The sequence below is a fragment of the Callospermophilus lateralis genome, chromosome 14 (genome assembly GCF_048772815.1).
Source record: "Callospermophilus lateralis isolate mCalLat2 chromosome 14, mCalLat2.hap1, whole genome shotgun sequence".
In the NCBI taxonomy this organism is placed as follows: Eukaryota; Metazoa; Chordata; class Mammalia; order Rodentia; family Sciuridae; genus Callospermophilus; species Callospermophilus lateralis.
In genome coordinates, this window is record NC_135318.1 from 17937427 (window position 1) to 17949951 (window position 12525).

The following is a 12525-nucleotide window of genomic DNA, read 5'->3' on the forward strand; positions in this document are numbered from 1 at the left end:
CTGAAGTGAAGCTCTACTCTGGATAAGTGTTTCACCAATCTGGTCCTCAGACCTTTCTCTACTCGATGGGCATCACACCATCCATCTCATTAAATGTGGTGATGGAAATAAAACCCAAGCACAGTTTCCAGACTACACTGATTACTCAATTAATAACATGTTTTGCTAAAATAGCTTTCTATTTATTCATAAGGTTCCCAAGAACTGGGGAATATTCACAGCAAGGACTCAATACATATTACCAACTGGATTATTTAGTAACATTATTTTAGGAGGTAAGAACAGGGGTCTCTATTTTATATGATTTTTTTACATGCTCACACAAGGATGGAGAAACCAGGGACAAATCTATAATGTCAATTATATTAAAAATTACTATTCAAATGTATATTTTTAAACTGTATTAAAATATAGAAATCAAGTATAATTTAAATCAAATGAAGCATTAGAGTAAAAAGCTAAAAGTCTTCCTTCAGCTCAAAGCCCAGCTTATTCCCTTTGTAAGCACTTATTCTTACATATGTGCACAGTCAATCTTTTTTTGGACATACAAGGGATTATACCCAGGGGTACCCAGCCCTCTTCTGCCTCAACCTCCTGAGTAACATGGGATTATAAGTATACACCATCACGCCTGGTTCCATGGGTTTTAGTAGGAATATATTGTTTACACTACTCTGCAACTTGTTTTTAAGTTATATCATCAAGCAGGACATACAGATCTAATAGTCTTTAAAACTACTCCATCGTGGTCTACATTATGGCCATTCCCTCTTTAATGCAACCATCTCCTTTTTCAATTATCATTTAGATTGTTTTTAATTTTCTACCATTACATTAAAATGCTGCAATAAATACCCCTGTACACATTTTAATGCACATGTCTAAGTCTTTTATAAGACTAGATAGTAAAGAATTGCTCTGCAAAAGGATAAACACATTAATGTTAAAAAAATTTACTGTCTATATTTAAAGTATACAATATGATGCTTTGATAGTGAAATGATTACTTCAGTGCAGCAAATTAACATATCCATCACATCATATCCAGGGTTACTATCCATCTATAGTTACCTTTTCTTTTAGAAAGAGCACTAAAGTCTACTTCCCTAGCAAACTTTAAGTATATAATACATTATTATTAGCTAGTCATCATACTATGTTAGGTCTCCAGAACTTTATTCATCTTTAATTGTGTGTACCCTTTGACCAATATCTTCCCTACTCTCTGACCCTGATAACCACCTTTCTACTCTTTTTCTGAGTTCAACATTTTTAAATTCCACATGTGAGATCATGCAGTCTTTGTCTTTCCAGGCCTAGCTTATTTCACTTAGCATAATATCATCCAAGGGCACTCATGTGTGTCACAAATGGGAGGATTTTCTTTTTTCACAGCTGAATAATATTCCATGGTTTATGTGAGGTGTGTGTGTACTGGTGCACATCACATTTTCCTTATCCATTTATCTGTGGATGGACATATAAGTTGTTTCCATATCTTGGCTGTGGTGAATAATGCTGCAGTGAACATGAGAATACAGACATCTCCTTGAAACAGTGATTTTTATTTCCTTCAAACATATACTCAGAAGTGAGGCTGCTGGGTCACATGGCCATTCTCTTTTTAATTTTTTGAGGAATTTCCTATTTTTCAAAATGGCTGCACCAATTTACTTTTCCAACAACAGAGTACAAGGGTTCCCTTTTCTTCAGTCATTTCTTAAGATAACATCCATTATAATAATAACAGTTTAATGTAGTTTTGATTTCATTTCCCCATTATTTATAACATAGAGCATCTTTACAAGTATCTATTGCCCATTTTTATTACTGGTTTTTAAATTTTTTTATTGGTTCTTTCTAGTTACACATGACAGTAGAGTGCACTTTGAAAAAACTATACAAGCATGGAGTACATCTTATTCTAATTAGGACCCCAGTCTTATGGATATACATGATGGTGAGATTCACTGTGGTGTGTTTACATATGTACATAGGAAAGTTATGTCAGATTCATTCCACTGTCTTTCATTTTTTATCCCCCTCCCTTCCCTTCATTCCCCTTTGTCTAATCCAATGGACTTCTATTCTTCCCCCACCATGGGGGGATGTGGTTAGCATCCACATATCCGAGAGAACATTTAGCATTTGTTTTGGGGGGACTAGCTTATTTCACTTAGCATGACAGACTCCAGTTTCATCCACTTACCAGCAAATGCCATCATTTCATTCTTTTTTATGGCTGAGTAATATTCTATTGGGGTATAAATACCATATTTTCTTTATCCACTCATCTGTTGAAGGGTACCTAGGTTGGTTCCATAGATTTGCTATTGTGAATTGAGCTGCTATAAACATTACTATTGTGAATTGGGCTGCTACCAACATTGAGGTCCCTGGAGTATGCTGATTTTTTTTTTTTTTTTTGAGTATATGCTAAGGAGTTGAATAACTGGGTCAAATGATGGTTCTATTCCAAGTTTTCTAAGGAATCTCCACACTGCTTTCCAGAGTGGTTGCAGCAATTTGTAGTCCCATGAGCAATGTATGAGTTAAATTTTTCTTCCACATCTTCACTCACATTTATTGTGACTTGTGTTCTCTCCTTTTTTTTTTTTTTAGTTGTTAATGGATCTTTATTTATTTATATGCAGTGCTGAGAGTTGAACCCTGTGCCTCACACATACCAGGCAAGTGCTCTCCCACTGAGCCACGATCCCCAGCCTCTTGATAACTGTCATTCTGACTAGAGTGAGATGAAATCTCAGTGTAGTTTTAGTTTCCATTTCTCTAATTGCTAGAGATGTTAAATATTTTTTCATGTATTTGTTGACCATATTACTTCTTTTGAGAAGTGTCTGTTTAGTCCCTTTGCCCATTTACTGATTTATTGTTTTATTTGGTTTTTTTTTTTAAATAGTTGTAGATGAACAGAATGCCTTTATTTTATTTATTTTTTTATGTGGTGCTGAGGATAGAACCCAGTGCCTCATACATGCTAAGCAAATGCTCTGCCACTGAGCTACAGCCCCAGCCCTGGTGTTTTTTTTTTTTTAAGTTCTTTGTATATCATAGAAATTAATGCCTTATCTGAAGTACAGGTGGTAAAAATTTTCTCCCATTCTGTAGACTCTCTTCATGCTCTTGATTTTTTCCTTTGCTGTAAAGAAGGTTTTTTTGTTGGTACTGAGGCTTAAACACCGAGAATCACACATCCAAGGCAAGAACTCTACCTCTGAGCTACAAGTCCAGTTCTTTTTTTTTTTTTTAAATATTATTTTAATATTTATTTTTTAGTTATCGGCGGACACAACATCTTTGTTTGTACGTGGTGCTGAGGATCGAACCCGGGCCGCATGCATGCCAGGCGAGCACGCTACCGCTTGAGTCACATCCCCAGCCCCCCCCCTTTTTTTTTTTGATGGTAGTAGGGATTAAATTCAGGGGTGTGCTGTCCTACAAGCTACATGCCAAGCCCTTTTGTATTTTAAAAGGTTCTTTCTAAGTTGCTAAGGCTAGTCTCAAACTTGGACCCTCCTGCCTAAGCCTCCTGAGTTGTTGGGATTAGAGGCGTGCACCACTACACCCAGTTTGTCCATGGTTTTGTTTTGTTTTGTTTTGTTTTCCCCAAGTCTTTCTCAATCTTCTATAATTTTTTTTAAGTGAGTCTGTGAAGTATCTTGCCAAATTTCATTTAAAGAAACCTGAACAGAACTGAATGTATGGGTGAATTAGGAGAGAACTGGCATAGTACTTCTGCACTGAGCGAGTTCATTCATGAACATAAAATGTCTCTTTTTATTCAGAAATGTTTTATGTCTATCAGTAAAATTTTATAGCTAAATATTTCTTCTTTGTTCATAACAATGGGCATCACTAAAAATGCATGTTTTAATACCAAATTTAATTGTATATGAACACTACATTAGATCAGTGGAAGACAATGTGATAGTATAGTGACTGTAGAGTCAGATGGACATGAATTTGAGTAATACCACTAAACAATCTTGATTAACTCTTTAGTCTCTCTGAAGCTGAGTTTTCTTGCACTGCACAATAGGAATTACTATATTACAGGGTTGTTGCACAGATTAAAAAAATAATGCATGAAAACTGCCTAGCACAGTATCTGATAAATGGTCAGTAATCATAAATAGTAACTGTTATGAAGAGAAGAATCAAAAGGATACAGGGCACTATTTAACTCCCAAACAAAAGCTTCGTATTTTTAACTGGAGTATGGATAAATAAAGCTGAATGGATCATATTCCACAGAGAAGAGTAGTTCTACCAGGTTCCAAATAAAATACAGTAAACATTGCTGCATTCACAGCACAAACAACAACAACAATGATGTTGATGATATATTTCTTTCACTGCACAGTTCAAGAGGGGAGGCTTGTACTACCTTTGGAATATCCATAGAGGGACACAGTAGGAGACTAATATAGTTGTTGCTGCTGCTGTTGTTATTATTATTACTATGGTACAAAGGATTGAACCAAGGAGCACTTTACCTCTCAACTGGGATCCTCAGTCTTTTTTATTTTCTTATTTTCATTAGGGTCTTGCTAATTTGCTGAGAGCCTCACTAAGTTGCTGAGGCTGGCCTCTAACTTGTGATCCTTTTCTCAGCCTCCCAAGTTGCTGGGATTATAGGTATGTGCAATTGTGTCCAGTTAGGGGGGTAATATAGTTTGAGCAGAAAAGAATCAGATGCAAAGAAGACAGTCTGAGAGGAGATATGAATAAACCCTATCAGTAGAAGGCAATTGACAATTCTAAGAATAGTTCATAAAAATAAACTTTTTATTCTGGTGTTTCTTCCATGTGAAGAAATTGGCACAATATTCCCAGCTTCTTTCTACCCTTTTATAAATTGGGAGGCCAAAAATAAGAACCTGAGCATGTATAACCTAGATTTTTCCTAGCCTTTGCTTTCTGGAGACTGACTTTCCAGGAAATGTTTTATAGATGCAGTTGTACACTCTCAGATAAACCATGTGTCCAACATCAGCATTATCAATAATGAAATATCTTATTTGATATTTAAATTATAAAAAATAAAAATATCAATATAGGAAGACATACAATAATTACTTTTCATTTTATCACAAAAGTGCTCTATTATCTATAATAATATTTTCCATATTATTCTGAAAATTTAACTTATTGGAAAAAATATTATTTATGATAGAATAATGATTTTTTTTAATATTTATTTTTTAGTTGTAGTTGGACACAATATCTTTATTTTATTTTTATGTGGTGCTGAGGATCAAACCCAGGGACTCACACATGATGGGTGAGCACTCTACCACTGAGCCACAATCCCAGTCCAGAATAATGATATTTTTTAATAATAATACTTCCAGTCAGAATGGGAGTCATCAAGAATACAAATAATAATAAATGCTGGAGAGGATGTGAGAAAAAGAAACACTTTTACACTTTTGGTGGGATTGTAAATTAGTACAACCACTATGGGATCAATATGGAGGTTCACCATTCATCAAAAGACTAGGTATGCCAGGCATAGGACACACCTATAATCCCAGCGGCTTGGGAGGCTGACACAGAAAGATCTTAAGTTCAAAACCAGCCTCAGCAATTTAGCAAGGCCCAAAGCAATTCAGTGAAACTCTGTCTCTAAATAAATAAAATACAAAATAGGGCTGGGAATGTGGCTCAGTGGTTGAGTGCCCCTGAGTTCAATCTCTGATTTCAAAAAAAAAAAAAAAGACTAGATATGAACAACCAGCCTTGGTATTTATCCTAAAGAAAAAAAGTCATCATACTATAGTGATACATGCATACCCATGGTTATAACAGCACAATTCATAATAGCCAAACTATGGAACCAGCCTACGTGCTCATCAGTGACTGGAATAGATAAGGAAAATGTGATATATATACACACAATGATACAATCGTTCAGAAAAGAATAAACAAAACTAGAGACTTACCAGGTGTGTTATTGAGCTGCATGTTTTTAATTCTTTCATTTAATAATTGCTTCTCAGGTACCAGATAGATAAGTTTATTTTGATATTCCTTATAAAAAGAAAAATTATATCTAATTAAGTTGTAATACCCAAGAATTTTTTGAAAACTTTTAAACATGATTTAATCACTTATGAAATTAGTACAGTGATAATACATAATTGTAACATGCTTCTAGTTTATGAACAAACTAGAATAGAACTATGCAGGATTAAAAAGCAAACACTTAAACATCCATTTATAACTGGATGAGATAAAAAGGCAATAAAGAAGCCACATCAAGAGGGTGTGTCTAGAAGTCTACAATCTTTAGCTTTCTAATGGTCGACAGTGGGCAGAGCATAAGGGGTGTATCTGGCACCTGTAACAGATATATGTGTGGGCAGAGCACGACACTCCAGAGTGCTGCCTGTGTGATTATCAAAAAAGGACCAAAAATTCAGGGAGAACAAAGGAAACAGGTTTAGATAGACATGAAATGTTTTCTGGCTTTTGTTTATATATGCTGAGACACAGGGAAAAGACTGATTGTCAGACCATCCAGTAAGAGAAATGGGGTAAGAAGACTATCTAGACATGAATCCTTCTTAGAATCCTTATTCTGCAAAAATAGTTCTTGAATCACACACACCCTACCGCACAAAGAACAGAATTACCAGGTTTTGAGGGACATATTTAACATTCTTACCACAATTCTGGAAAGAGTATGTCAAAATTTCAAGGTAGCTATAAACTTACTTTAATGTATGGTACAGTATGAATGCTGGTGTCTTCTCCAAAGTTAATATTTTGATACTTAACCCCCAATGCAATTGTGCTAATAGGTAGGATTTTAGGAGGTGATTAAATCATGAGAGCTCTTCCCTAATGAATGGGATTAGTGTTCTTATAAAACAAGTCGAAGGGAGCTGCCCTGCCCCATCTGCCATGTGAGGAAGTGCAGGATGACATCTTCAAAGCAGAGAGTAAACTCACCAGACACTGACTTGAAGTGCCTTGGTCTTCAAATTTCCAGCCTCTCTAGCTATTAGCAATAAGTTTCTGGTGTTATAACTTACCCAGTCTAAGATATTCTGATAACAGCATGAATAGACCAAGACAAATATATACAAACATTTTTTTTCTTTTACGAAAGAGTTAAAACTCAAAGTGGTAAATGTCCATTTACATATAAATATTAAGCAGAACTTAATTGGATGTCTAGCAGAGTTTTAGGAGACATACAATTTCTGATATTATGATGTGTATACTTACATTACAGGTTTACCGGAGACTCCAAGGGGCTCATGATCCCCAAAAGTGCAATCACACAATTGGAAGAACTGTGAATAACTACACATTTATGGACAATTTATCAACAAAGGACTTACCTGAAGTTCCTGTTGAAGCTGCTTGATTTCCATTATTTCCAGGTCACACTGCTTATCTAGAACTTCCAGCTCAGTTTTTTGTGTTTGCTTCCTGAGTCGGACATCTTGAAGTCTGCCTGAAATCTGCTGATGTTTGCCATTCTGGAGGAAGACCATACAAACATATGTATAAGGTTGTATATATTTACATAAAGTGCTAAAAGGAAATGTTCTACCAGGATAAAATTTGTTTTTAGTTAAAATTTTAAATGCCACTTATTATTTATACTCACTCTGAAATAAAGGTCTAAAACTAAGTGAAATATATTGTAGAGTTGCATCTGTTAACTCAAGAGAAGTATTGGAAGAAAATACATCATTCTCAGAGCATAAGAGATCAAACGTTAAGATGAGAAAGCACAAATATATTTAGTTTTTTTCTGAATTCAGCACTTAGGCATATACTTAAAATATTAATATCAGAGATAATTTCAAAGAGTAATGAGAAGGAATAAATGTTTATATGTAACATTTAGCATTACCTTCTCTGAGCTTTTATTCCTACTCTCAATATTATTGTCTAATTTCCTCTAGTTAAACAGTATCTAAGAGAACCTTTTTGAAAACAATTCTCTTTTCCTATAATAGTACTCCGTTCCTTAATCAATGAGTAACCTCTCTTCCCCTTTCTTTTCTGAGGAGGGAGAGGAAAATAAGAAATTTTCAATGGGGCCTAAGAAGAAGGGTGAGTTGGGGCGTTATAGGATGAATCGTGTCCCTTACAAAATTCTTTAAAATCCTAATCCTGGTGCATCAGAATATGACTATACTTGGAGAAAGAATCTTTAAAAAGGTAACTAAGGTCAAATGAAGTAATATGAGCAGGTCCTAATCCAATCTGACTAGTGTCCTTGTAAGAGAACATCTAGACACAAAACATAATAGACATGCACATGCACAGAGGAAAAGACTATGAACACAGGAATAAGGTAGCCACCAGCAAGCCAGAGAGACCTCATGAGAAACTAAACCCACAGACACCTTGATATTCAACTGCTAACTTCCAGGACTGTGAAAAACATAAATTTCTGCTATTTAAGCTACTTAACCTGTAGTATTTTGTTATGGTAGCCCTAACAAACCAATAGAGTGAGGAGAAATGTGATCCCTGGTTAAAAATCATAAATAATGGAAGTTTTACTGAAGATTGTTTCATATTTGAGGAATACACACTAAATACGCTGTATCCTTCCTAGAGCTCACACTACAATCTTCAATATGTCTAAGTACAGGTTCTGGACCTTTCTAAACTCTGCATATAGAACTGGAAGTAATTTTAAGAGACCATTTTGATAACAATTTTTAAGTCATTTTTCTTTTTAACAAAGGAAGACTCCACCACCTCCTTCCTGGGGTTTGAACTTGGGGCCTTGCATGTTAGGCAAGGACTCTATAACTGAGCTACATTCCCAGCTCAAAAGAATCCTTTTATCCAACCAAATCCTAGATAAAACCCTAATAAAAATAAAGCAGATTAATATAGAGCCATCTGTTGGGTCATATCCTTTGTAGGCTTTCTTCTAGAGACTGTTTTGAAAGCTAAAAATTACTGAATTAGTACATTCTTTATTTTATACATAGGCAAGGTTGAGACACAGAGGAAGAAATTGTCTTGCCCAGCATCTAAACTAAAATTTTAACAGAATTCTCAGCATTTTGAATCTCTAGCCTTTTTTAGTAAACTATACTGTCAAATCTATTGAAAGTATATCTGAAAATAAAACTAGTAATTACATTACACAAAATTTATTTATGAGATATGATTTTAAAAAACAATTGTATTTTTCAACAGGTAACTTTAGCATCATTCAAATAAATTCCATTAAACTTTAGCCATACCAGTGCTTCCAACTCAAGATGAAGACTCTTCTTTTTAGAGTTCAACCTGACAATTTCTTCCTGTTCTCTATTCTTTTGATTGAGAAGCTCCTGTCGACGAATTCTCTCCCACTCTAAACGACGTTGTCGTTCAAGTTCCTGTTTTGCTGCCTGAGAATAATGAATTAAAGTTAAATTTTAAATTAAAAACTTTGCATCTTTCAGAAACTGAAGGTATGACAGTGTTCAGCACTTCATAGGCCACAGTGTCTAAAGATTAGGTGGGCAAATCTAGCTTTATTAATAGGACTAAAGACTCCCACCAAAGTGACTACTTTAATCATCACCTTTTTTAAAAAAATAATTTTTAGTTGTAGATGGACACAATATCTTTATTTATTTTTATGTGGTGTTGAGGATCAAACCCAGTGCCTCACATGAGCAAAACAAGTGCTCTACCACTGAGCTACAGCCATCACTGATTGCTTCACTGGACCATCATTTAAATATAGGAATTTTTCTCTTAAGAGCAAAAATGATACTTCATAAATACAAATGGTAAGAGGAATAATTACATCTCTATTCTTCTACAGAGAAAAAAATATCTACTTACATTTTTTCAGTGCACTATAATTTACAGTGCTCCATTCCTCACCCTTTAATACACAATCCTCCCAGGGATCCCATATAACACTATCCTGAGCACCTACACAAGGCCACCCTCTTGATTTCTCTCTAGACCCTCACCTTCCCACTCTTGTCCTTCTGTTCCTCCAATTCCTTAGATTGTAAAATCTGAATCCTAAACTTGCTTTCTTCTAATGTCTTGGCTCAGCCTGACTCCTCGCTCACCACAATCCTTAGCTCCTCACTCAACTCAGGAAGGACAGTTAATTCTCTTTTGATTGAGCTATCAACTGCAGAGTGGTTGGCTCTACATTTAGCAGCCTTGAAAAGCCCTTACATGAAAGGGTCCTCTTTCCCTTCTTAAAGGAAGGGAGATTCCTATCTTTTAGAATGAAATGATGCAGAGGAAAAGGTACAATAAAAATGCAAAAAACAAACAAAAGAAAAACACATGTTTTTGTTACATGAAATGTAATTTCTTATTAAATGAAAGATTTCTTAGGAAATAAAATAACTTAAAAATAACCTCTCTTCTTTCTATCTCTTTTCTCCTTTCTTCCTCCCGTTGTCTCTCCAATTCCCTCTGTTTCTCCAAGCGCTTTTCTAATTCAAGTTGTTTCTTCCATTCTTGTTCTTGTAATTCTCTCTGCTTTCGTTCCCACTCCTCCTTTTCTTTCTGGGCTTTACGTTCTGCCTCCCTCTGTTGCTGCTCCATCAAGGCTTGGCGACGCTTCTCCAGTTCCATGTTCCCTCGCTCGTAGTTGGCTTTCCGCTTGTCCTCAAAGGTAACTAAAGAAGGCACACTGTCAGCTGTCCCCACTCAGCAAGAGCTTATAGGACCTGTAATCTAGTTCAACATACTTGCACCCTGTGATCATTTGTGTGCTCTCATTCTTTAGCTACTTCTCCTAAGAATAATTTTAATTCAAATGTAAACTGGAAAATATTTACTTCTAAATATATTCATTCCAAAAAAACCCAAATTTTATGTTTGAATTCATCCAAGAGAAAAATAATTTTTACTATCCTTGTCAATTAAATACTATTTTAGCTTTTTTCTCAGAGTTTTCTTCTAGGACAATGAAAGCTGTGTGGCTATACCTTTGTTTTGTTTGATACATGTTCATTAACTTTTAAATATTTTAAAACAGTTACATATGTACTCTTTCAACCAATATCTTTAAAAAAAAAGTTAATGCTAAAGATTTCATCACAAAGTTTGCTCTACTAATCCTGCCTAAGTGGGAGAAACACCCTAACTTGGACACTGTCTCTTCTTCCTTCAGTCTTCTCATTTTGCCTAGCTAAATTTTATTGACCATCAAAATTCATCTCATTCATCATATAGTTTTCTCATATAGCAATATGAAATTTAAAGAATGCAAAAATTCTAAATATGCATCTACATTTCAAAGTAAAACTTTAAAGAACTCACTATAAACATACAACTCAGACATTCAATGATACCTGGCAATTTCTTCTGAGGTTCCTCTTCCTGCACTTTCTGATAAGAAGGCAGAGTTCCATTAATAGAATCAATTTGCTTTCCTCCTCTAAGAAAAGCAAATAACAAACAAATTTAATATCATGCAGCCTGGGAATTTTCAGACAAGATAATATAAACTACCAATGATTATATTTAGAATACTGTTAAAGATACTTAAAACACAGTATGGTTTATAGTTACAATGTACAGCGAGCAGTATATGGATTTCAAGCCAGAGATCTGAATTCAAATTATGGTTCAGTTAACTGCTATTCTTTTTTTTTTGGGGGGGGATATGCGGGGGGGGGGGTACCAGGGATTGAACCCAGGGGTACTTTACCACTGAGCCATATCCCAGCACTTTTTATTTAGAGGCAAGGTCCACTGAGTTGTTTAGGGCCTTGCTAGTTGCTGAGGCTAGCTTTGAACTCAAGATCTTCCTGCCTCAGCCTCTAGAGCCACTGGGATTACACGCTACTGCACCCAGCAAGCTAATTGCTATTCTTGGGCAAGTTGCTCTCTCTCTCTCTCTCTTTTTTTTTTTTTAATATTTATTTTTTAGTTTTAGGTGGACACAATATCTTTATTTTGTTTTTATGTGGTGTTGAGAATCGAACCCATGCCTTACGCATGAACCCAGTGCCTCACGCATGCTAGGCAGGCATGCTACCACTTGAGCCACATTCCCAGCCCAGGCAAGTTTCTCTTAATCTCTTTAGTTGCCAATTTCCTGTCTGTAACATGGTGAAAACATACCTTCTAATATGTACTCCTTTCCAGTGTAACTCGTTGGATATTAAAATCAAATGCCAGCACAAATATTTAACTCTATCCTTTAAAGTACAGCACAGACCCTAACAAATCCCAAACTAAAAGCACTCCTGCCAAGTAATGAAAAACCATAGCTCTTCTTTAGAGACACTCACCTGAAAGAAGGAGGGACCAGCTCAGGAGGTAAAGTCAGTGGCAAAGGCTGTCCAGCTTTGGCCATGTCAGTGAGGTGCATAGCAAGGATAAACTCTTCAGCTTTTAACTGTCCATCACCATCAATGTCAGCCAGAGACCTAAAGAAAATGTGAAATTCATACTTACAAAGTCCATTTGGAATAAAATACTGTTTGAACAAATTTTATTTTTAAAAGAATAATGATGAGGAGGCTGGGGTTGTGGCTCAGTGGT

The 12525-nt window shown here is 35.5% G+C and overlaps 1 protein-coding gene across 5 annotated transcripts in view; it reads right to left on the reverse strand.

The window, feature by feature from the left end:
* Positions 1-12525, reverse strand: part of Itsn2 (intersectin 2) — a 128888-nt gene that overhangs the window by 70783 nt on the left and 45580 nt on the right. For all 5 annotated transcript variants that reach the window (XM_076833698.2, XM_077105211.1, XM_076833697.2 and 2 more), the window contains 6 exons: positions 12273-12410; positions 11328-11413; positions 10387-10649; positions 9255-9404; positions 7377-7517; positions 5970-6057 (listed from right to left, as the gene is read on the reverse strand). In XM_076833698.2, coding sequence (XP_076689813.2) covers positions 5970-6057; positions 7377-7517; positions 9255-9404; positions 10387-10649; positions 11328-11413; positions 12273-12410 — 866 coding nt within the window. The remainder of the gene's footprint in view (positions 1-5969; positions 6058-7376; positions 7518-9254; positions 9405-10386; positions 10650-11327; positions 11414-12272; positions 12411-12525) is intronic.